This window comes from Lissotriton vulgaris, chromosome 9, assembly GCF_964263255.1.
Source record: "Lissotriton vulgaris chromosome 9, aLisVul1.2, whole genome shotgun sequence".
Classification (NCBI taxonomy): domain Eukaryota; kingdom Metazoa; phylum Chordata; class Amphibia; order Caudata; family Salamandridae; genus Lissotriton; species Lissotriton vulgaris.
The window spans coordinates 600,159,548-600,186,418 of record NC_141697.1 but is presented as its reverse complement, the minus strand read 5'-3'; the positions used below and the strand labels follow the sequence as shown (position 1 = coordinate 600,186,418).

At 41.6% G+C, this 26,871-nt stretch overlaps 1 protein-coding gene across 4 annotated transcripts in view; it reads left to right on the top strand.

Moving 5' to 3' along the window:
• Nucleotides 1-26,871, top strand: part of LOC147691937 (uncharacterized) — a 79,489-nt gene that overhangs the window by 15,167 nt on the left and 37,451 nt on the right. Inside the window, exons 2-7 of one of the 4 annotated variants that reach the window (XM_086938216.1) lie at nucleotides 2,725-2,809; nucleotides 3,842-3,945; nucleotides 5,070-5,351; nucleotides 8,083-8,499; nucleotides 10,434-10,490; nucleotides 19,860-19,955. In XM_086938216.1, coding sequence (XP_086794342.1) covers nucleotides 5,084-5,351; nucleotides 8,083-8,499; nucleotides 10,434-10,490; nucleotides 19,860-19,955 — 838 coding nt within the window. In that variant the 5' untranslated portion in view covers nucleotides 2,725-2,809; nucleotides 3,842-3,945; nucleotides 5,070-5,083. Of the gene's footprint in view, nucleotides 1-2,724; nucleotides 2,810-3,841; nucleotides 3,946-5,069; nucleotides 5,352-7,258; nucleotides 8,500-10,433; nucleotides 10,491-19,859; nucleotides 19,956-26,871 lie in introns of those variants that run through there. The other 3 variants (XM_086938217.1, XM_086938215.1, XM_086938218.1) reach the window with 3 other exon arrangements.

The following is a 26,871-nucleotide window of genomic DNA, read 5'->3' as shown; positions in this document are numbered from 1 at the left end:
GCGAGCCTTGCAATTGAGATCTCTGCAAGCACAATGAACTTGTGAGTGAACCCAACACAGCTGGCTTTCTCTTCCTTTTGTGTTTTGTTTTAGCCAAAGTTTTAGAATGCACATGTAGAGGTAAAGATGCGCACTATATTGCTACCCCTGCAGAATACACTGTGAAATAATAAAGTAAGCATTGCCATAGTATCTTATTACCAAAAAACATGCAATACTAGAACCTCACAGCTACATATACATATATGAAATAAAGATTGTTGTCTGTAAAACTAGGTTTATGAGTGTTTGTGCCATGAACTAATTGATAAAACCCATAGCATGGACGTTATTTTAAGTCAGCCTCACGTGGTTCCTATTGAAGAAACGAGCATGATTGCAGAAGAAGCCTACAATATGTAAAAAAAAATCATTGGTTGAGCAAAATTGACCACAGCAGTTAAAGTTATAGGAAAATATCAAGCTTTGCTAGTTTAATTGATAAGCCACCTTATTTTTAGGACCTTCAAAAGTTAGTAACACCAAAAGGAGAGCATTATTATGATCAACCGGCACACTGGTGTTAAGAAACTAGTCATGTGCTCTGCTCACAGAACTTTTAACCCTAGAGCTGCGTTGAGGTTACAAGAAAACTAGTGTCTACTGCAAGCAGGCAACTTCCTTGCCCGTCCAGGAAAAAGTGCAATCTGATTCTTGACCCATTTTAACTGCTAGGCTCACCAATCTTGGCTGACTTCAGATTAGTGGAAATGATGAAGGCGTTCTTGCTGATGATGGTCTGACTGGTCCATGGTGCAGATGTAATAACTTGACAAGGCAGTGCACACTTAAATCATTGCACTCATGGTATATTTTTGAGAATGGTCTACAGTTTTGTCTTCTGTACTTTTCTGTCTAAGGTTTCAGCATGTAATTTATTCACTGGAAAAACGTTAAGTAGCATATTGCTCACCCATTCTTCTGTAAGTTTCACTGGCAATTGACAGCCCAAGTGATGCAAGATGGTAATGAATGTCCACACATGCAAAATCATATAAATGTGGGCACTTTTCTAAACACTCTGATAGAGTTGCTAGTGTTGAAGACATAATTGTGTAACCCGACGACCACTTTTGGGCCTCTGGAAAAGCCTACCTAACAGCAAAGTTCTGTAGGCAAATTTGGAAAAGATGGAACTTTATAACATCATATAGTATTATAAATATTAAGCAGTGCACAGGACACTACATACATTTTCCCACACCTGATGGGTTATGCACAATTGCAAAAGTCGAATATGAGTTAAACGGCATTCACTCAAAGGATCCAAGCCTCCTTCTGTTTTTGTCTTGGAGACAAAAGAAGAACTCTACCTGATAAATACGAACTGGGCTAGACATAATGTTAACTTACACTTGTGAGTACTTTACATGTTTAACTCTACTTTTACACTTTTTGAATAACTTTACTGCGAAGTTACTCAGGTGTAAAATGTCAAAAGGGTGGAGCCAAACTTACGAGTGTGAGTTACTACTGAAAAAAAAAATAGTAGTAAGTAGCCAACCACTGCTCCTGCAACACCCCCCACCCCTAGCCCCATGAAAATTTATTGAGGTAAGCATTTAAAATAAAACCCCATAGAAAATAATTGTAATTTAATCCCATTTATTTAAAATAGTAAAACATTCTAAATAAGTATAAGTTAATGTGTTAAAAACGATTTAAAATAGTGCATGTTTATCATTTAGTTGTAAACCATTTTAATAACCTTTTTTGAAATTAAACATTAATATAACAATACATTTTATTAAATGTAACCAAAATTACTTTTAATGAATTCTACAAATTAAATCACTTTCAATAATCAATGCATAATATTTATTTTACTTTGAGTGGGATTTTAGTGTTTAATTTAACCTTGAGAAATACAATTTGTATTTACTGTATTTACATTAATTGAAGATTTATTTAAACATTAAGTTAGTCTTGCTATAGCATTTTTTCTTTCATTCTACATTTAAAATACATATATAAAATTCATTTACAATAATATTGAAGGAACTTACAAATCATTTTTCAATCTTTTTCCAAGATTAATATTACTTTTCACCATACCTATACTATACACTTGTATGTTTTGGTATCATCTACATTTTTAGGTTAGGTCTTAATTTTAGTAGCATAGCTGTCAAAGAGACTTATTGCTAACAATAGAGTGCGCTTTGGATCAGCCCCTTTCATCTATTTCCTTCTACAACCAACCTTATTCAGCACTTGGCTTAGCATTGGTCAATCATGTCTTGACTCAGTGTTCATCTCTTACCTAATGCTAATGGATATTTGAAAGTATGCTTCAGCCTCAAGTAAAGTGCTTGCTTTGAACTGCATGGGGGACTTTACAACTATAACCCTCTCTATCCTTTCTGATAGATCAAACCCTGCTTCTCGCACTCAAGTGCTGATGCTGCCTGATTAAGCACATTAAACCCAGAATTAATGGCTTTGCTAATTCTTGCTTTGATAGTATCCATAAATGTAACAGCAGCTTACAATCATAGGTGGTTGTAGAGACATAAATGTTCTCAAGCAGAGCACTCTTACCTTTCAATATTGATCATTAAAATGTGAAAAAAATAGCTATTTTGCAAATAGTTCCAACAACATGGATAAGCTTAAGTTTGATTTCTCAAAGTCCAAAAATACACATTCTAACACCTCTATTGGAACTTGATTTTGTTTCTGTAGGATATGTTTTTCTGACATTTCACGACTTTAAATGTAATGGATCATCGCCCTACAAACGGAGAAGTTGGCATCGATCGCTCTTCGGGTAAGTTAGCAATGCACCTACATTGTTAAAAATGCAGGTTTGTCAAATGGATAATTAATGTTTACATGGAATGTACACAGCACTCATCCATCAGCTTCTGAATGGTACATTCTGAAGAAAGAAGAGTGTGTGATGAGGTAAAAAAAGAGGTTCTTCTCAACCCTCAAAGGAGAAATGTTCAAATAATGCTAGTATCTCACATTTATTTGATTTTATTTGGTCCACAGTTACAAAAACACACCAATATATGACTTTTACCAAGAATATTGTCATGATAAATATTTTAATGCAGTGTTAATCATGAAGTCCGAACATCAGACCGAATTATCCAGTCTAGGTGTATGTTTTTGTTTGTGTTGTAGGTGCTAAAAATGCTATGAATGAAAAGATGTGTATCAGGATTAAGTCCTGCTGAGAATCTTGTTTGAGGAAGTCTTAGTCTAAATAACTTCTCAGAAACTTTACGTATCTAGAGACTAGCATTATATTAGTTCAATTTTGTGCAGTGAATTACATGTGGAAGACATGGAGTCATAGGAGTAGATAGTTAAAACTTGGTGAATAATGGAGGGGAGGCAAAGATTCTTGAGAATCATTTTCTAATAACATTTGGTGTACTTATGATGTGCCTTGGGTTGTATGTATGATACTTTGGCTAATTATAATTTTTTTATATTGCAGTTTCTTATTCACTTCGTATTTTTTTATTGTTTTTAATGGTCTGTTTCTGAATAAACAGAATACAAACAAGAATCCCTTCCTGCATGTACATATTCCAGGCCAATTGCTAAAGTTGACTCATGCTATCCAGTAACCACTCATTACAATAAGTCAGACACGTGACAAAAATAAAGTTTAGTTTTGGGGGAACTGAAGATCTTAAAACTGTGCAGCGTGCTGAAAATTGCATTACCAGAAAGATCTGAAATAATAGTGTTTCTTAGGCAACCACCTTAGGCAATCTAGCCTCATAGTATTTTCTCCATCCACTTTAAGTCAGGCACCTCTGTTGAAAGTATCATTTATTTTTAGGAAACATTAAGAGAACTACACATAAAAGGGCCTCCTTTTCCCTATACTTTGGTAACATCTAAAAGGATTTCACAGAATAAGAATTTGATCCTACAGTGATGAAGGTATGGGATTTTCTTGTTTGTGTCTGTCAAAGCTTTTTCTTAAATACATTACTGTTTTACAATGTTTGTCATCCTATAGACCGCCTAGGTCTATACTTAGTCTTTTGAATCGGCATTGTGTTAAGTTATTTTTGAAGAACAAATTTCTTTGTATAGAGCTTAGGGAGTTACATTTGTGGTGTATCTACTTTTTAAATCTATAGAATGGCAATTACATTTTCTGTCTCTAAATGAGTGAAATATGCCCCCCCCCCCCCGAGTAACAACTGGAAAATGAATTAAAGATCACTTTTCTGAACAAACCTCCAACTTTTTTTCCCTAAGTCACTTTATTCACTTAATCAAAAGTTAATGTAAGGCTGTAGTAAAGCTTGATTCAGACATCTTTGGTTAGGTTTTAGATGTCACTTTAAACTTAATTTAGGGCCTCATTATGATGGCGGTCGGAATTTTGTCCAACCGCCATCCTGTCGGAAATGCGACCACCCGACTGGCTGTCGGCAGTCCCGCTTATAGGGATTGTAATGCGACGGCCTTGAAGGCGGTCGCAGTCTGTATATTTTGTCTTGCAGCGTGTGCTGCGGCAGTACAAAACAAACATAATACACATATACCTGCACTAGTAGTGCAGGGATATGTAGGGGGGCACTGCACCATAGGTCCCTCCCAGGGCCCATATCGTAGGGCCAGGTGTAAAAGGGGGGCCCACAAGGGGCTCCCAAGTCACTTTCCGTCAGCCTTTTCATGGCAGGTTAACCGCCATGAAACGGCTGGTGGAAACTGGCATATTATCCCTACTGCGGTGCCTGACAAGGCATTGCCACCAATGTATGGATTACAGAGCGCCCGACAGGGGTCTCTCCGCCCCACGACCATCCAAACTAATCCTAATGTGGGGGCAGTCTTGCATGATCCGATGGCGGTGGGTCCGCCACCGGCAGCCTGACGGTGCCAGTCCCACTGCCATCGTAATGAGGCCCTAAGTTACAAATTTTGTGCAGGAGGGTTTAAGTTCACATGCCGAATGTTGCCAAAAGCGAACATTGGTGCATTACAGAAAAGGTTTCTGTATGAGCGATACAAACATTTATTTTATGTGTATATATTTTGTATTTTTCCAACAGAAAACCTGGATTTCATGACAGACATTCAAATTATAATAAAAGAAGAAGAGGAATATTTAATGGCCAATCTGGATATGGTGCAAAAAGACAACCGCTGGCCCACAGATACTACACTCAGCATTAAAAAAGAGGAGGAACCCTGTTTCAAGACCGATCAAGGCTCTGAAGACTTTCAAAACATCAGCCCCTCCACAGGTATTGCATACAGTATAAAAGAAAAGAAAACACATTTTGCAGACCAACAACACTTGGAGAAAAGAAGAAGGACCAGTAGCCACAATGGTAAGTAGGGTTGATTTGAATGTGTACAACCCAGCACCTTTATCGCAATTCTGGTGAAACATTTCGGATTCCCTTTATTTTGCTGCTTTCTATTAGGAGAACAGACCTTTATTCTTTTTCTATTGCTCTCACATTCTAGAGTTAGGCTATTTAAGGTATTTCCCCACAAATCTGTACTTTACCTGTTGTTATTATGCATAGGTGTAAAAAGACAGGAAGGCGGTGATCCCCTGCTGTTTTGATAGTCATTACCATATGTCCACTAGAATATCGGATACATAAGCAACTGCTTCTGTGGTAGATTCAAGAGATCCCTGATCCTGTGGCTAAGTGGTGTCTGTTCCATATGGCACCAATGTTTCTGTGAGGCTGTTAATATACATTCAAATGCAGAATGTAGTTTGGCATGTCTACTATAGCTTTCTGTACTGGGTAGACTGAGTCCGTCCGCTCCTCTTTTACAACAAGTTTTTTGAGATTTAGGGTTTCTTATCACCCCATATAAATAAATCCCATTTATAAATTTTTGAATAGTGAGCTTGAAATTATATATTATCTGGGAAGGATGTTAATGTTACTGCTGCTGTCTGCCAAACCAACAGCTAAGTAATGTACAGCACATCTTGAGGTCGCCTTTGCTGTCCGCTAGTAGTGATAGAGAATGTGCTTTATATCACCCCTGTGATGTTGGCATTTATATAATATCCCCAGATGTTTTCTCTCTTGCCCATTTAAAGGAGGATATTCCATGATCCTGGCTAATGCCAGATACTCACCATCTCCGATTTCTCAAGATTAAATTTGAATCACGAAATAGTAAGATACTCCGAATCTCTAATCATTTTGAAATAGATTTTTCCGGATTCCTTAGCGTCAAAGTATCATCCACAAACAGATGTATTTTGTGGGGAAATAAACTAGGAATTTAGAAACTTGTTATATGTAAATATAGCCTACCCCCCCAGTCCTTTACTCCTTGGAGTACTGTTGTATACAGGAGTGTTAGCAAACAAGAGTAACATCACTGGCTAAGCAAAATATGTTTGTGTCATACACAAAGTGTGTCATTGACCCCATCTCCTTAAAAGAATTCTGCGTCTTTAATAAATTGTCATTCGACACATGCAAGCCTGAGGCCTTATTGGGTAGGTACATTTTTTAATAACATCCACTACTTCCTCTTCCATAATAGCATGCTCAAGGCTTTCTCATTCGTATTGTACCAGAAAGGATGATACATTATTATGGTTGTTTGCTCACTTGGTATATCCTCTTGAAAAACATTGAACTCTCACTTCTTTCCTTTAAATAATTAGTGAACCCTTTGAGTTTGCCACATGGATATCTGTGTTGTGTCCTTGGGTAGCCTCAATCTAATAGCTAAGAGTTCTCCATTTTGTGGAAGCATTTTTAAAAATTACACTCTCTCACCTTTCCTTAAGTAATAAGTCAATGTGCCCTCTCAGTGTTGTTAACTTAATAGCCGTAGTCCTTTATGGTGTTGCCCTGCCAAATTAAGTTGGCCTCTAGCCTTTTTTGTCCAGCTTAAATACCCATTTCATGTATTTTGGCTCCTAATCATTTTCTTCTAACACCTTTCTTGAAGTTGTCTCAGGATGTGTCCATCCATGTTTTTCTGTTATTGTTTACAGTAAGATAGTCCTCTATTTTGATTCTTCATTTTCTCTCCCTATACTCTCTTTGAAAACATTTTGGTCAAAGCATTTTCTTTGTGTTGTCCTAGGTAGAACTATAAAGGCACAGTTTCGTATAACTGAAGCGTGTGATTTTAAATCGCAATTATATCTGAATCTACCCTCTTTTTTACCCTCAATAGAGCATTCGAACTCCAAATAATATCTTATCTAGAGTATGATTTACAGACGCTTGAACAGTAAATATTATAGGGTGTATTTCTCCAAAATTAAGAAGACCCATCCGGGAGAATGCTTAGCCTAATGAATGTGACAGTCCTCCACATAGATACTTAGCTATTGGGTACTTATCAGAATGAATGGTTGTGCAGTGTTAAAGTCCCCCATCCACACTGCTTCCCCATTACTTTCCGTCTTATAATCTTTATAAGAGAGAATATGACTCTCTTGGATAGAATTCAAAGCAATTGAGAACATTAGGTTAATTATCTGCCTTCTGGTTGGCTTATTAGGATCACATGCCTGGACTCTTTATTTTTTAATATTTCTTCTATTTGAAAAGCTGGGTCTTGATAAATCACATCCATTATTCCTCTTGTTTAGAAGATGCATAGAAGGGGGTTTGCTACAATCTGTGGGCCATAAGCTGAGTATGTCATAACACGGTCCATGAATCCAACAAAAGTACCCACTATATTTTATGGTGCTTATTTGGTGAATTTAGGGTCATGTTGATCAAGATTAGTAATTGCTATTTCCAAAACATTGTGATTTGTATTGAATAGCAATTTGAAAATTACAGTTCCTAATGTACTAGGGATAGTCTTTGATGATGAAATTCTTTAGAATCCACATTTGCAAGTTTGTGATTACCAAAAAGCAATTCTCTAAATAATTAATCACAGATTTGCAAATGCCTTTTTCTGGAGCAGCATGATGACCTTACAATGAGGAAGTGAGTCTTCCTTTGCAGTTTTCAGAATCCAGGTTCACATAGGAAGGCAGACTGTCTCAACAGAGCAACTGTGACCTTGTTTGGAGCCTGTTTTTGTACAATCTGGTCAACATGTCCACAGATGGCAATGCTAAGGATGCAGAAGGGCGCAAGAGGAAGCTGAAATTCAGCGATAAAGAACTTGAGGTGCTCATTGAAGAGTGTGTTGCACACCATAGTGAGCTTTTTGGAAAGAGCTCGCTGCAAGTTCCAGAAAATGAGAAGAGAAGAATTTGGAAGGACATCCAGGCCAAGATCAGTGCGGTTGGTGTTACACAGCGCACTTTCGAAGAAATTCGCAAGCGCTGGTACGATCTGCGCTCACGTACCAAAGAAAAGGTGGCTAGCAGACTTGCAGAGCCACGGGGAACAGACGGAGAAAAATCCACACAGCCACCATTTACCCCTCTCGAAGACATGATTGAGGCTACGTTTCAGCCAGAAAGTATTGTTTGGGTCTCCGACATTGACACCTCTGCCACACCCAGTACCTCCAAAGGTAAGACTTTAATTTTTTAATATGTAATCACGTTTTAGATATTTTTTACTCTTAGAAATGTATATTTACTTCGAAACTTGAAACCATGTCAGTTCACAAATTAATATTACCGTGCTGATGCATTATAGGAGTTGTAGTTGTAGGTCTAACAATATAGACAGAGTATTCAAATGAAACATTTTGTAATCTTATCTAAAGGAGATATAAAATGACATCGAAGTACTTGATAATAGATGTCCATTCGAGGCTATGGGAGACCCTTGTTGATCTTGGGGTGGATCATGGTCTAATCGCTTTCCTGCACCGTTTTTATGAGAGAGCTTCAGCTAGTGTTAGATTTCGGACGAAGGGGCAATGCACTTCGGGATTTCCTGTTAAAAGAGTGGTGCACCAGGGCTGCGTGCTGCCCCCTTTTTTTTTTATCTATATATACATGGTCTGGCCGATGCACTTCTTAAGGGGGGGGCTCAGATTTTTCGCAAGTTGGTGGGAGAGGAATTCCTGCTCTCCTCTATGCCGACGATGCTGTCCTCATAGCGCGCACAGGCAATGGCCTACAAAAAGCCCTGACCAGTATTAGTGCTTTTATGGGTGACCTTGGATTAAAAATAAATCTCTCTAAGACCTTCACAATGAATTGTGTAACTGGGTCCCGTAGCACTACTGGCCAAGACATTTTTCTGGAGGGAAGCAAGATCGCTAATACAAGGACCTTCTCATATCTTGGTGTCCTTTTTAACTACAACAATACTTGGACCCAAGCAATCGCCCAGAAAAAATTGTCTTTTAAAAGATCCATTAGTGCCTTGACCACCTTTTACCAAAAGATTAGGGAGGAAACCCCCCAGGGAGCTTATACACGTATACAAGGCTCAGTGTGTATTGGCTGCGGTATATGGGGCTGGGGTTTGGGGCATTTCTAATCCCACTTCCCTGCAAACAGTAGAAAATCTCTTTCTTTGTTGTATTCTTGGTGTTCCACCTGGTACGTCTTCTTTTGTTTGCCATGAGGAGTTGGGTCTTTCATACATTATGGATCTTATTAAACTCGAGCCCATACTCCTTTGGCACAGGATTTGGTCTAGTGAACAGACCCAAATAAATCGTGAGATTTTGTACGATTGCATGAAGCTAGATGGAGCATTGAAAATTCCTTGGCTCAGGTATATATTCCAATATGCCAAGGAGCTTGGTCATCCTGAGTATTATTTAAAACCGAACTCAATGACCCAAATGTCAAGGAAATCCCTGAAGAAAGACTGTTTGGACATACTGGGATGTGCGAGATTAGCGGTTGAAGGCCCAAAACCCACAGTCATTTACCATCAGCTAAGGCTTACATCCTTCGACTTGGAACATTACTTAAATTTTGTTTCCAAAGACCATGATAGATTGTTATTATTGAGATTCCGATTAGGAATAGTCCACAGAATTTTGACTATCCCGCTAATGAATGACTGGTCAAGAGAACTCCCTCGGTGTATATGTGACTTTACATCAGGACAGTCTACCATTCATTTACTGTTCTGTAAATTTTTTAAGGAAATTCTGGATACTCCCTTTTTTAAGTTCCTTTGGCCTAAGACAATGTCGCCCAGCCCCCGTGCGATTGGAGGGTTTCTAGCTTTTTGAAAAAAGCTGTGTGGCTGAGGAAAAGTATGTTTTTTGATCCCTGATGGGCTTTTTTCCCTTTTAACCCCTTTTGTATAAATATTTTAAAATGTAGTTTTATCATTCTCGAGATCTGTATTTTTATATTGTGATTATTCTTTTTTATAGACTTTGATGTTTGCTTTTATGATTATATGTATATGATCGAATAAAGCTTGATTTGACTTTGATAATAGATGTAAAAAGTTAATTTAATAAATACTTGAAATAAATGTATTAAACAAAAATTAAGTGAACTAAAATAATTATCATATCTCTCACAGATGTACCTACAATTACTGATGAAAGTGAACAGGAAGAAATTCAGGACTATCAGCCAGGTATGCAGGATGATAACATCCCAACTCCCACACCCACAACACCTGCACCACCCAGGCTGCAGAGCAACAGCATCTCCACTCCCTGATTTAGAGGATGAAAATTAGTGTGTAACAACAGACATGCCTACAACTCATTATTCCACAAGATCTAAACAATGGCATCCGTCCTTTCTTCCAAGCTGACACAATGCCATCAGACGGCATAACGTTGGTGTTATAAGGGCTTCTGAGGAAGTAGAAAATACTGCTTTGTTTGAAAGTGTCTGGTTTTATTGGTGGGGTGCCTGTAATGTAAAAGTTTGTCAGTAAGTACACAGTGTTGATGAATAACAACATTTAAGAAATTAAGGATGGCATAAAGCAGCTAAACACTAGTTTTTGGGGGCAAAAAGCTGCTGCTAAAAATTATAAGGAAATTACAAATGCTGGTAAAGTATTATACACAGTTGTGTAACATGATAAACTAACGCACCAACGTCACCATCATCAACTCATAGGCAGATAAGAGGGTTTCACAAGATCTGTGCCTTGGCTGACAAGTGCTATAGCAACCTTCTTTTGCTGCACAGTAAACATGCAGGTTGAGATGGCACATTGCAGTAGAGATGTAGCATGTGGTTTGGTACAAGTCACTAGTGCTATTGAAAACCTAAAAACAGGACACATCTCAGCATCCGGTGGAGGGGAAGGTGAGAAGTTATCCAACCTAAGTACCATTACTGCACCCGAAGTTATGCATTTGTGTTGTAATCACAGACAAAGTACTTCAACAGAGATCTCCCAAAGTCAAACTGCTGAGCACACCAAAAGATTGAGTGGAGTGAGAGGAAGAAAGAAGTAGCTTGACCATGGTTTAGTGTTTAAAGTTCATATTGCTAAAACATTTGTATTGTCAACGATGACAAAGTCTCTTTGGCACTGAATGTTTGTTGACAATTTAAAACAATTTACCGGTAGTAAAGGTAATAAGAAGATCATTATAATTTACAGCCCTAACTCATTATTTTCTAACTTTAAAAATTATTTGTTAGTCTCTGAACGTTGTTCTCTGCCATCTTCTGCCCTTGAGTCATCTGTAGGGTGATGAGGTTGGATTGGTTGCTCCTTTTCATCCGACTCTGGATCGGAAGGAATAGGGATATTCTCCGCGATGTGGCAATGCTGTGGCGTATAGCCATGTTGCTACAATTTTGCGGCACACGTCTGGTCTGTATTGGAGTACTCCACCATCCATGTGACGATCTCTAAAGCACCTTTTCAGTAGTCCAAAAGTCCGCTCTATCACATTTCTTGTTGATTTATATGCAGCATTGTAGTGGCTCTCACTTGCAGAAGCAGAGTTCATATAAGGTATTAAAATAAAGGAGCGCAAAGCATAAGTTCTGCCACCTACAATAAAGTTTTTACACAATTAGTGTTGTGACAAATTAGAACTACATCTCCACTACATACTAAGACAAATAGATAAATATTTACCATGTAAATATCCTTCACCAAATTCTACTCTAAGCAGGCATGCGTAAAGTCCACTATTGCGAACAATGAAAGAATCATGTGTGCTTCCTGGGAATCTGGCCACTATATCAGTAATCATATTAGAGGCACTGCACACCACTTGAATGTTTAATGAATGGGTATTTTTATGATTTGTAAAGATGTACCCCATCTCTAATGAAGGACATTTTGGAACATGTGTCCATAAATACAGCCTATGACGTGGGAATTGACCTATGTGATAAAAAGTTAATTTTGTAAACTGACATTTCTGTGCTGTATTGGGAAATGTAATGTTATCATTAATCTTAATGAGCAATGCATCAAGAAATACTTGAAAAAAACATGAAAGCTCCCTTTGGGAAACCCGAACAGCTACAGCCTGGTAGCTTCATGAGGCAAAGAGGTGTATGAGGTGCAGGGAAGATAATACCTACACAGGGGTGGGGAAAGAATTTGTTGTGCAAGTGTTTCGCTCTAGCTGAGGATTCATTTCAGCAATTGAATATTCGATAAGGGCAGTACTTAATCTGTACTTCTCAAAGATTTCCTCCTCTTTTTAATCAAACATAGTAATCCAAATTCTAAATATGCGCTCCTGTCATCTTCTCCTTATCAGCAAACCTACCAGTACCTCATCCTCATCCTCATCTCGCAATGACGTAGGGAGCGAGATGATTCGAGTTGGTAGTAAATTGCATGTGCAAAACCTGCATTTTGCGCAATTCGCAAATGTTTGATACATAACAATAGTGATTTCATTATAAGAAATCGCAAGATACGATTTCCAATTTGGAGTAGCAATTTTCACTTAAATTTCTAAACCCTAAAATAGTGGGGCGAATGCCTTTTTGATACATGAAAAAAAACTATTTTGCCTTTACAAACGTAAAAATGTGCATACACAAATTAGCTTGTTACTAATTGCACTTAATCCCCTAATATTTCAAAAAACACACCATTGGTAGTAGGAATAGTGGTTGGGTAAGCAAGTGCTTTCCCTTTCACCCAGCTTATTTGTCTTACCTCAGTTGACATAACATTCTGGTATGCTTGAAAGTTCTTTCCCCGGGTCAGACTCTTCCCTATCACAAACTCAATAACAAAACATGGCAGGACCATAATATCTAACTTAGGTAACTCATCCTTCGAGAGGGAAAAAGAAACACCCTATATGTCTATCTCCCCTCCCTCCCCCAGTGTATATGTCCAATTAACAAGTTGTCAGGAAAGAATGAAGACCAATGTTCAGTTCAAAGGAGAGACTCAACCACCTGATTAGTTAAACCAGAATAGCACTCCACTAATGACTCATCAGTTGTGTTCCATTTTTTTTCCTATTCTCCTGTTGTTTTGAACCTGCTCCCGTCCTTTTCTGTTCTTGATTTATGAAATTTCTTCACCTATCTACTCCTCCGAACTTGTATTATTAACCTAATGTTGCCTTCTCTTCTCCAGGGAGTCATAACAGTGTAGTTGTTAGGATCAAAGTGGAACATATGTGCTAAAGGAAATGCCCATCTATATTTAATCTGCCTTTTCTTCTGCCTGTCTTAGTTTCTAGTTTCCAGTAGAATTCTTCTCTTATTCATTGTGTTTTAAGATAGATGATTCTGATGCAGCTCAATATTGCAGTCACTGATGTTGACAGTGCAATATTGCAGTCACTACAATTGATGCGTTAGGGCTTCTTTCAATAACTTTTCCTTCACAGTAGATCAATCCAGATTTACCAGAATGCCTTGTGGCAGGCTCCTGAAAATATCCACAGCCCCCCACTCTTCTGGCATGCACAATATTAATTTCATATGTTTATTTTAATTTGAAACATGATATAATACAACCCTGTAAAAGGCCTCTTTCTCTCCCGCTTCAGTATTTTCTTTCACATTTCTAAACCTTGTATTATTATAGCATGATCTGTCATTTTAAGTTATTGGATTTGTCCTTCAGTTCTTCAAACAAGTGTTCCACAGCAGAGTGAATGTCATCTATAGGAGGGACTATTGTGGCAATAGTTTCCTCATTAGTACTCATGTGATCTCCATTGATTGTTCGTCTTTAGTTATGTCCGTCATTGTAGCTGTCACCGCGATCATCTTTGTAGGTCAGAAAAACACCTTAGTATGTTTCTTGTCGGAGGAGCCTGTTCAGTCTTTTTAGAGGCCATTGTGTACCCTGTTGTGATAGTCAATCGTCTTGTCCTTTGTATTTTTCTCGTGTTCCCTTTATTCTAGTAGGATTTTAGGTTGTGATGGACTTTCTGGGAATCTGCTTTCCTCATAAGTGATTGTGTCATTCCAGTGAAGGCCTTTACATTTCCTTGTCTTCTCTATAGTTACTGCCACTAAATACTGTGTACAGATGTATGGTATGATGCGCTACTCCTGGGTGTCTACTTTCAGGCAGCTCTCAAATCACGAACAGCGTGTACATTGTTCCTTTATATTCAGATTATCTGTGGCCCAGCAGATCTCCCATTACTCAAAGCATTATCTCTGTATTATTTCTCACTGAGCTTTCTTCTGTAGTTTGGTATATATTTTTGTTCCATAGGTCAAAATCACCCTAAACCCACATGTATGTTGAAACAATGTTGCATAAGGGCTTCTCTCCATCTTGTAAACAGAAGCCATTCATCTCTCCGATCTGCTACATGCGGCCTTCCAGCTCCCATTCATCATCACTAGAACTGGGTCTCTGTATGGTACATTAATCATGGTAGGGGCAGTCCCACTATCTTGCAAATTCCACTTCTTTGCCATCTTCAATTCCTTCTGCTCTGGACTCTACTGCAACTTTGCTCACACAGTTACATATGTGACATGCCTTGCTCTCCCAGGCTGAAGATGGCACAACACGGCCATCAACAGCTTTCTATGACACTTTGCCTGTCCTGACGAGCGCAGCCAGTTCTCGGAACACATCCACTCTTCTCCCTCATAGTAAGCAATCCTCTTAGTGGTAGGTTTTGAGTTGCTAAAAATCTGCTTGTGAAAAGGCCATTAGGAAGTGGTTTTGGGACGAGGTCAACTTCACACCTATCACATTGCTCCAGCGGTAGTGACATGTCGATCTTCTCCTAAGGCTTTTGCCAGGGATGCTGGATAGAATGCAATGGATAGTGCCCTGGCCTTAAAATGTTACCAATTTCCAAGAAGGAATTTCCAGTGATACTCCAGGCAGATGTGTGGTTGATTGCACAGGTTAGGTCAGGTGCTTAAACGTTAAGACCAGAAAACAGTAGCCGTCATGCCTCTCAAACACCTTTCTTCTAACAGAGCAATTGAGATTAATGAGCTTTATAGTCCCTAAAGGCTATTGGGGGAAGGGGAAGGGGGGGGGGGGGGGGGTGATGATGGAATTTGGAAGTGACTTTGTACCAGTGTCTTGGGGCAGCTGTGGTATTCAGATACAGCTCTTCTCCCATCCAGTATTACGCGAGGAAGACTTAATCAAATGTCATGCATTTACATTGTAGTATGCTAGCATTACTGTATGTGTATTCATCTGACAGGGCTATGGTTTAAAATTTCCAAAATCTGAACCTCAAAACTTTGTGTTAAGTAATAATAGTTCAGGGATCATGATTTGCTGCATGCCCAGAGGTAAGCAAGTAAACCAAGCATCTGGTTTCAATGTGTTGTTTCCATTAAGGGTCTTCAGTGTGTGCCACAATCACACAGTGGTGTTAACCTCCAATAAAATCTTGTTCACCTAGCCGAAATCTTTGTTGCATGACACTGGCTCAAGCTTCACATGGAACTGCACTATCCCATGGTAGGCAAGTGAACCCTGTGTCCTCATTTAAGAAGTCCTGCAGTGTGCCATCCCTGGTAAGGCTCTGCAAAAGTCTTACGTTCTAAAAACTAACACTGTGTCATCCTCCAATAGGGATTCTCTACTACACAGTTTTGGGTTTTCTACAATCTCCATACTTTTTTCCAAACCATTATAATATGGCAGAGAAGGCCAGCAAAAGAAACAGGCAGAGAAAAACAATTACATGATGCCCACAATCCCAGGCACTGTCCCCCAAAAAGTTTTCAGAATTTAATGACCGGCATTGACTTATGGGTATGTCCAATAAGAATGGCAGTGTTTTTGAGTAGGTCATCCCCCACTCCAAACAATTTCAAAGTGCAGTTGCAGGCTCATACCACTTACAGGCAGGGGTCAGTTAATCAGGTGTGTTGAACTGTGCTTGTCCATGTTTTGTGCCTTGCATTAAAGTGTTATGACATAGGCAATAGTTATCTATTCATTCATATAGACTAGAGTCCCAACTGATGATTGATACGTATAATACAAGTCCAAGATGTCAGAGTCCGGACTGGTGAATATCCTACAGTTATCAACAGTTCTTCATACCCCTAGGCCTTAGTACATTTTAATGTATTGCCACTTACTTGCTGCAGGATGTGTAACATTTTGTAATATATTCCAAGTGCCTCCCATTGTAGCTCTGGAGGTATAGTGAGTACTAATCAGAATCTGAAGCAGATTGTATCTAGATTCTCATCTGTTGAAATTCGTTGAGTATGTCTAGCGCTCCATACCACTGACGAGGTCACAAAGCACTTCCTTTTGCATCAGACTCCTGGACACGAATCTAAGTGCATGCATGACAGGGTGTTGTTGTTTGACTTTTATGGAAAGTGATCTGTGAGATGCCTGAAGTCCAAAGACATGCTTCAAACGTGGTATGGGAAACCTCACTGTGAGAGGTTGTAGATCATTCAAGGGCAGATTTGCAGAGGGCTTCGTTTTGAAAGTATTCATATAATTACTTTCTGTCAAGTCATCTGTATCATTATTAAGTTTTCCCCTATGAGACAATTTACAGTTACATTTCGAACCTTGTCTCTGTCCAAACTTCTAACTTACGCCCCATATCCGCTCCGACGACAACCTCGCGACCGCCGAACACCTGCACTTCCAGATCCACACCGACCCCAGGACCACACTTAGAGGCACCCTCATCTACAGACCACCAGGAACCTGCACACAATTCAATGAAGACATCACTGACTACATCAGCCCACATGCCCTCATCTCCGAGAACTACATACTACTGGGAGACCTCAACTTCCACCTGGAAAAGAATAACAACAGCAACACCACCACCCTTCTGGACAACCTAGCCAATCTCGGACTGAAACAACTTGTTGACACCCCCACCCACCTAGCCAGACACACGCTCGACCCTATCTTCACCTCCAGCAAACACATCTCCTTCGATCACACAACAACTCTCCGTTGGACGGACCACAGCTGCGTTCACTTCAGCTACAAAAAAACCCCAGCCCACATCCCACCACAACCTATTCCTCGAAGAAACTGGAACAAAATCAACACCGACCAACTCTTCACATCGCTTAACCAAAACCCCCCCCGCCATATCATCGGACCCAAACCAAGCTGCCACCAAACTCACACAATGGATCACCCACAGCGCTGACGAATTAGCACCCTTGAAAAACCACCAGATCAAACAAGGTAGTAAAAAGGCCCCCTGGTTCAACGATTAACTTAAGAAATCCAAGAAGTTATGTCGTACCCTCGAGAAAACCTGGAGAAAAAACCCAACCACTGACAACCTGACCAGCTTCAAGGACGCCACCCGCAAACACCACCAATTGATCCGATCCACCAAGAAATCAGCATTCAAGGATCGACTCGACAACAATGCCCAAAACAGCAAGGAACTATTCAACATCGTCAAAGAATTTACCAACCCCACCGCCGGCACCAACGACATCACTCCCTCCCAAGACCTCTGCGACTCACTATCCTCTTTCTTCCACAACAAAATCGCCGACATTCATAACAGCTTTGAAAACCTGTCCGTAGAACAACCCACTCCAGCCACCTCCGAACCAAAACAGCACTCTCATAACCTTTGCGCCTGGAACCCAATCACTACTGAAGACACCATCCATCTAATGAACTCCATCCACTCAGGTTCACCAACTGACCCATGCCCCCACCACATCTTCAACAAAGCAGACTCCATCATCGCACCCCATCTCCGCGATGTCATCAACTGCTCCCTCAACTCCGCTACCTTCCCAGAAAGCTGGAATCATGCCGAACTCAGCGCCCTTCTGAAGAAACCCACAGCGGACCCCTCTGAACTTAAAAACTACCGCCCCATCTCACTCCTCCCCTTCCCGGCCAAAGTCATTGAGAAAGCCGTCAATCGCCAGCTCGCCTTCCTTGAATCCAACAATTCACTCGACCCCTCACAGTCCGGCTTTCGAGCCAAACACAGCACCGAAACCGCCCTCATCGCTGCTACGGATGACATCCGAACGCTACTGGACAACGGAGAATCAGTTGCCCTCATCCTACTTGACCTTTCTGCCGCCTTCGACACAGTCTGTCACAACACCCTCATACAACGCCTCAGCAACGTCGGAATACAAGGAAAAGCGTTGGACTGGATCATCTCGTTAATCGCAGAAAGAATACAGAGAGTCCGCCTCCCCCCATTCAAATCAGAGACCATCGAAGTCATCTGCGGCGTACCACAAGGATCATCACTTAGTGCCACCTTCTCCAACGTGGACATGAGCCCCCTCTCAACTATCGCGCAACAACACAACCTCAACATCATCTCCTACGCTGACGACACCCAGCTAATCCTCTCCTCAACCAAAGACCCCAACACCGCCAAAACCAATCTACACGAAGGAATGAAAGAAGTAGCCGAATGGATGAAGAACAGCCGTTTAAAACTAAACTCGGACAAAACGGAAGTCCTCATCTTAGGATCGTCCCCCTCTGCATGGGACGACTCATGGTGGCCACCGGCTCTGGGCACAGCACCCATACCTACAGATCACGCACGGAACCTGGGCTTCATCCTAGACTCCTCCCTCTCGATGACCAGACAAGTCAACGCCGTTTCATCATCATGCTTCAACATCCTACGCATGCTCAAAAAAATCTTCCGCTGGATCCCCATCGAAACAAGAAAAACAGTCACCCACGCACTAGTCACTAGCCGACTAGATTATGGAAACACCCTTTACGCCGGAACCACAGCCAAACTACAGAAAAAACTCCAACGCATCCAAAACGCCTCAGCCAGACTTATACTGGACATCCCCCGTCAAGCCCACATTTCCGGTCACCTGAAAGATCTCCACTGGCTTCCCGTCAACAAGAGAGTAACGTTCCGTCTCCTCACCCACGCACACAAGGCCCTCCACCACCTAGGACCCGAATGCCTCAACAAACGACTGTCCTTCTACACACCCTCCCGCCAACTTCGTTCATCCAATCAAGCCCTCGCCGCAATCCCGCGCATCAATAGATCCACCATGGGAGGACGATCTTTCTCCTACCTAGCGGCCAAAACCTGGAATTCTCTCCCCACCCACCTCCGCCTTACACAAAACCACCTCTCCTTTAGAAAGCAGCTAAAAACTTGGCTATTCGATAAGTAATGCACCCACCCTCCCCAAGCGCCTTGAGACCCTCTGGGTGAGTAGTGCGCTATACAAATTACTGAACTTGAACTTGAACTATATCCTAAACCTTGTAAACCCTCTATGTAGATGCAAAACTAAATATTTAAAAAACGCAAAAAACAGAAATGTCTACACTGGGTCAGTCACCATTTTACATCTTAATTTAAGTTGTTGATGGAGCGGTTGCACATGGTCTTTCTTTAAATGACAAAAATGAACAAACAACAAGGTCAGACAAAAGTTAAATACAAATGGAAAATGAGAACTAAACATGTTTGCAAATGTAAGAAGTAGTCAGTTGAGCTAACATATTTCACTTGAACATCCATTTATTTTTTTATTTCTTTAGTAGTGTATTTTAATCAGTTTATGGATTCTCATTATTGTTTTATATCAGGTGATCCTGTTATCAGATCTATGTTTTCGCTAAATGGTAGGCATGAAGAATATACCAATTTCCTGGCGGAGCCTTGGCGCAAGAAGAGACACACAGGTTAGTAATTGCCATTGTCCTTAGATGAAGTTTAAATGTATAAAAGCTACTTCATTGGGTTGTACTCTGCTTGTAACATGCTTCTTAATTATTTACAATCTCCTGTAAAGAACAGTAAACTAAGTAATGAAGAATGGAGGAAGGAGGCCAAGCAAATCTTTTACATCTCATCATTTTCTGAATTTCTTGTTTGTTCTTCCAGCTTTGAGTCACCAAGACAGATGCCAGTGTTTGTAATTTCGTGACATGTTGTTTGCAGATGGATATGCTTATTGATTATGGCGCTTTATTTGACCACAATGAGGTTGTTGGTGTTTTGTCTCATCTTTAGTATGAGGCCCAGATATCATATCAGTTTACTGTACCAATTGCCTATGGCATAAGGCCAAAAGACCCTTAAGTTAAATGACAATGGCATGCAAGGTAAGAAAAATAAAAATTAACCATCATTGGCAAAGTGTTAGCTGGCATTTGGCTTTGCCACTGCTTGTTGCTGATGCAGAAGAGCAGCCGAAAACATACAAGAAGACAAAGTAGACGTTCCCATCGTGATGATGTATATGCATGCAAGCATCACTGTGTATACGTCATCACACCGCAGCAGCCATTTTATTATTCTTATTAACTTATAATTTTCTGTTTCAGGATGGGGGGCGCCCATCTTGGAGCAGTAAATAAATATATATAAAAAGTGCATTAAATCACATGGTAGAGTAAGGAGTGGTCCAGTTGTGAATTGCAGCTGCTGGGCCCTCCAAAAAAGAGAAATGCAATGCATGGTTAACAGGTTGGGTGGAGGAGGGGAGAAATTGACTGGCTTGAGGCAGAATTAAAAAAACTGAGCAGGATGGGGCAGGGGCTTGGAAAGCGACAGACCAGCTGAGGGAATCAACATGGAAAGCGGAGAAGGGCTTGTGAGGGGTGAAGAAGCACACTGGGCACTTGGAGGTAAGGGAAACAAGCAGTTACCTGTTAACAGCCATGGAAGGATACAACTCATCCAGTTAAAAGGATCACAAGTAGCTGTGCCTGGGGGAGGGGTAAGCACAAGAGAGAAAGAAAGCCTTTGAATAAGAAGCAAGAAAATGAGATTGACAAAAGAAGCCAACCAGCAATAAGCTATGAGCTGACCCAAAGCCCACTCTGAATATTAGTACTGTACACAGCAGTTCTTTTAAGAAGAATAGTAAATCGCAGACAGTGGCTGCTGTTCCTCACTGTAAAGGATGTGTGTGAGACTAAATATACAGGTAAATACCTGTATAACCACAGTGAGTTATTTATTCTTAGTTTGCAAATATTTTGCTTCTAGCATGTCAACCTGCAATTCCTTTAAAATGTTGTGTGTTCCTCTGTTCATGCCCTATCTGAGAAGGTGGGCGTTAGCTGGTTCTTTGCACGTAATAACAAATGTACATGCACCCAAAACTCAAAAATCCCATTAGGACTTGAAGTTTGCGAAGTGTGTTTGAAGGTTTTGCTATTGCACGTTTTTCTATCAGGTCATGCACCAACCATTTCCCCTTTCTGGATAATTTGTAGCCCAAAAAGATGACATTTGGATGTGCTATTTTCAGTTTTTGAAAGTTGTGTCTTGCTTAGCTTAAGTGTTGATTATTTGTTCTACCGTTCAAAGATGTTTCTGTATGTCTCCATTTGTGTGCTATATAGATCATCAACATATGATGAATCATCTTGTAAGAGCACCATAGTTCCGGATTCAAATATACATCAACTATTTCTAAGCGAATGAACATCAATTGTGAGCCCTCCAATAACTATGCCATCAAACTTTGAGATTATGGAGCTACACGTTAGCTAAAAAAACAATTAAGGGGGCGTTGCCAAGATGACGGCAATGTAGCAACGTTTCTAAGGAGCTCCGCTCACCAAAGCTGAAAATGAGCATCCATTAGCCATCCCTGGACCCCAAACACAGCAGAAAGTTTCTTGTGCCCTAGAGGGAACATACGGATGGGTCAGAGCGAGCTGTGGGCAGCGGCGGAGTCAGGTCCATGACAGCGACGCCCTATATCACCGACCAGGTGGAGGAGCCAAAGTGAGGAAGGGGGCTGGACGGCAGGCCTCTCTCAGACACGGAGCAGTGTCTGAAGGAGCGGCCTACCGCGACGGGCTCAGCCTGGACACACTAATTTTGCGCTCGGTCTAGGCGAGGGTCTGGGGAGCCACCTGTTCCAGCCGGGGAGCAGCGGCACGGAGAGATGGCTGGCTGGGTCGCCCTGTCACTGTCTGAAGGAGGGCCCGGGAGCTGCTTCTACAGGTGGGAGCCTCTGGACTGGTGCAGCTCCTGGGTGCAAACCGATACGAGCGCAAGCAAGGCACAGGGCGTTGGAGGTGGCCGCATTCGGAGTAGAGCGAGGAAAGCGAAGAGACACACGGCTCCTCCTGAGGCGCTCCCCTGGTAATAAGACAGAACGGACCCGGTCAATTCAGTGTAGCGGCAGGCCCAAGCCCTTCCTTAGTGGTGGAATAAACGAAGGGGCTAAGAAGCAACACTGACTGGGATTAGAGGCAGTGTAAGCCCCCCATCGATTGCCGGCTATTGTGGCTAAGCTATGGGGAGAGAGACTAGTCACGGCCACCCCCGGCGCGGAGAAGCTCATGGGCACATTTGCGGAGCTCCAGCTCTGCACAAAGACCGTAAGCGGGCTTACCAGACACTGCGCCCGTGGCTGATGGCAAGAGGTCGAATCCTGGGACTAGGGTATGATCCCTTCCTCTAGTCGGCAACCGATCCTCAGATAACCGGTATAGAGAGGCTACCACCTGGTGCTACAGGGACACTGTGACACTCACTAGACTCCCTTCGGGCCTGAAGGTGAATTAGCCACCAGAAGCACATTGTCATATTGACAAATAAAGGAGTTGCCTGCGGACCGTTCGGGTGACGTGAGAGTCTTCATCAGGCCGGTCCAACGGACCAGCTGGCTGGCTACCTACTGAGGACGTTGGGTAGAGATGACTACATCCCGGGCAAGAAAGGATCAGACGATCAAAGATCTCCTCCAGAAACCGGGCGCTAAAAAGACAGAGGGACGCAGGCCTGAGCTGCAAAGAACCCAGTCCCAAGAGAAAGAGATGGAACCAACTGGGGAGCATTCGGAGGAACCAATTACCCGCGTATTCTTGGAGCAACTGGTTGGGACTCTCAAGGAACACTTTGCAGGTTTGAGGCAGGAGGTCGACTCCAATATCAAGCAACTCTGGGTAGAAACCTAGGAAATTGGGGACTGAGTTGACTCTCTAGAAAAAAATGGAGACCGCAGGGAGGAAGAGATCACTGAACAGACCCGGGAGTTGTTAGAGCTCAGACACCGAAACGAGGAACTCTTCCTCCGCCTTGAGGACCTTGAAAACTGTTTCAGGAGATCTAACATCCACATCAAAGGCGTTCCTCTTTGTGCGGATGGCAGGAAGCTGGAGGACTGGGTGACTCGCTTCTTTCGACATGTCGCACTGGAGTTGGGGGACAAAGACATCATCCTGGATCGAACACACTGTGCTGGACGACCAGCCAAAGACCCAGGCCAACAACAAGATATCCTCTCATGTCTCTACTCATTTCAGCAGAAGGAGATCATTATAGCAGCAACTAGGGACAAAGCGACCATTGCCTTCGAGGGACTCCAAGTTGGAATCTACCAGGACCTGTCGCCACTCACTCTCCAGAGATGTAAAGCTCTGAGGCCAGCCACAATCTTCCTTCGCGATAAGGGAATTGCTACAGCTGGGGGCATCTTTCTGGCTCTCCTTCTGAAACAAAGGGCTTCAGTCGGTCAGGTCCCTAAAAGAGGCACAAGAGGTGCTAGACCTTGACATGGATGGGAATTACCCTGCCGAGCTATCAATGGAGGATGCCTCCGCAAGTGGACCTCTTCAGGCCAGACAAAGAAGGGGGACCAGACAAGGAACAAGCATTTGCAATGCAATCGGACTCGCATTTGCAAAAGTTTGAGCTATTGGCATTGTAAATGACAAACCTTTTATCTATGAATTGGTTTTGTAAACAGATAAATAAATGGAATTGCCATTTACAATGCCAATACCTTAAACTCTTGCATTGTAAATTACCATGCCTTTAAAAAAAAAATGTTTTTTATAAAAAAACATAAATAAAACGCAGTCATTTATAATACCAATAGCTAAAACTCGTGTAAATGCGAGACCTATTCCATTGCAAATGCTTTTTTTATACTTTGCTTATGTGATGGCAATAAATATCCAGCATAGTGAAACACTAACTTAAACGCTGACCCTTCTTCCAAAGACCAGTTCCTGCAGAGTCTCCCAAATAATTAGGGGCTCTTATTTGCATTGGATATTTCTTGTTCACTTTACACCCTTTTGTGGGACACTCATAGTCAGAGGCGCAACTGGAGACAAATTTGGGGGTGAAGGGCACCACATTTTAATACATCTTTATTTTTTGCTTGGACTTTTGTTAGCCAACAAAAACCAGCTTGCGACCCAACAGTTTGGGAAACAGTGGCATAAATGTTACACAACTGCACAAATACAGCACCTGCACTTGTGTGTACAAGTCATGAAGATGTTAGGGTTGTTACTATTACTTTTGAGTTGAAGCTGGCACAACTGTTCTTTTAGGCAGCAAACCCCACCAACAGAACACATTAAACAGAACACTGAATACATATCAAACTCAGATGAAATATACCTATATAGCTAGGTATCGCTGGCCAGGGAGCCTCCTTCTCTCCCTCTCAGCTGCTTAACATCATTTAACTTTGGCCTGGGTAAAATGGGCCTTGGCACGTGAAATCAGGTCCGCTTGCTGCAAGTATTTCCAGAACTACTGGCAAAATATTTAGTTAGCCTCTTGGGCTCTCACTCTTCCAAAGACGCAGGACAATTTTTAAACTTCTTCATTGCAGCCTGGCGCTCTGCATTTGCCCTTTGAGGTGGTACTCTGAGGCAGCTGCAGACAGAGGTTTTTATGGAGCACTGGCACCGAGTCTTTTGGGCTACATGACCTTTTTAGAAGTTGAAAAGCTTTAAGTAAAACATGCACAGAGTGAAAAATACTCATGTATTACTGTTGTTGGGTGTGGGGGTCCTTGACCTGTGAGAGGCAAGCCTGAAGAGGGGCAGCTGGACACTGATGGGGAAGCAGCGCTGCTGAAACATTATCCGATATTACAGCCCCCCTCAGATAAGAAACTAGCTTTGCATTATTTTGTGTATATTTGTGATATGTTGTAGTTGTATGTAGTTAGAATTGTTTTATTAGCTGTTTAGTAGTTTAAAGCATAGCGTTAGTAGGAAAAGAGCAGTGTTTTAGATTTGGGAGGTGAAGGAATAGAAAAATAGGATCTGTTAATTTCAGGAAACAACCTTTACAACGCACTACCATTACAACAAAACTTTTACAACGCAACATCCATTACAACGCATGCATTTACAACGCAACCATTACAACGCATGACACTACAACGCATGACACTACAACGCATGTCATTACAACGTAGTCATTACAATGCATACCATTACAACGCATAGCATTACAACACATAGTACCCTTACACTATCCAACACTTACCCTACTGTTGCACCCCCTGGAGTTAGAATAGTAATTTTTACCCCTACACTATCCAACCCTTACCCTACTGTTGCACCCCCTGGAGTTAGAATAGTCATTTTTACCCCTACACTATCCAATACTTACCTTATATGCAATGTAATGTTTTGCGTTGTAATGGTATGCGTTGTAAAGGTAGTATGCGTTGTAATGGAATGCGTTGTAATGGATGTTGCGTTGTAAAAAATGCGTTGTTAAGGTAGGCGTTGTAAAAGTATGCGTTTTAACGTCATACATCTGTTAATTTCGTGTTGTGAGGATTACAATAGCAGGAGTCAGACGAAAGGGGCGAGGGGACAGCAAATATATGCACATATCACAAATATACAGTAAATAATGCAAAGCTAGAATACAATACCATTAGCAAAGCAAATGGCTTTAACTTAATCAAAGGCGAGACCTATTCCATGTTCAATGCTCTACTGTACGCCACTGCACTCTATACCATTTCACTCTCACTTTACTCTGCACAAGTCTATGCCACTGCACTCTACGCCTATTTATTCTACTCTTCACCACTGCGCTCTACACCTCTCCAGTCTAGGCCACTCCCATCTACTCTGCACCGCTCTATCCCACCCTACTCTGCACCACTGCTGTCTAAGTATGCCACTACTCTATGCCACTGCACTCTACCATGCACCACGCCACTCTGAAACAATCTATTTCATGCCACTGCACTCTAGGATACTTTATACCACTCAATGATGTGTCACTCTACTTTTTGCTACTGCACTCAGAGCCAATCCACTCAACACCACTTTACTCTAAATCACTGCACTCTATACCAACTACTCTGTACCACTGCACTCTATGCCATTACACTCTGCATTACTCCATGCCACTGTAATATATTTGGGGTGGCAGAGTGGGCCAAAGACATTGATGGATTAAACCCAGATCTTTTGACTGGGTGTGAGTGTTTGATTGGTTCAGATGCTCCGTCCATTACCACCCCCTGTTGTACCGCTTTTGGCCGCCATAAGTGTGGCAGGGTATGCTCAGACGTGAGTCCGTCGCTCACTTTGCCACTGGATTCAAGCAAGCCGGGCTGAAGACGGCTGGAATGCCAGAAACCGGTCCTCAGAAGCTTGTTTCCGGTCCAGGGAAGGCATGGCTTGGCAGTTCGGGTTGGACTGTTCCCATGAGGCACAGAGTCAGACTGATTTGCATATGGCCATGTCTGAACTGGGGTGGCAGAGTGGGCTAAAGAACGGTGATGGATTAAACCCAGATCTTTTGACTGGGTGTGAGTGTTTGATTGGTTCAGATACTCCGTCCATTACCACCCCCTTTTGT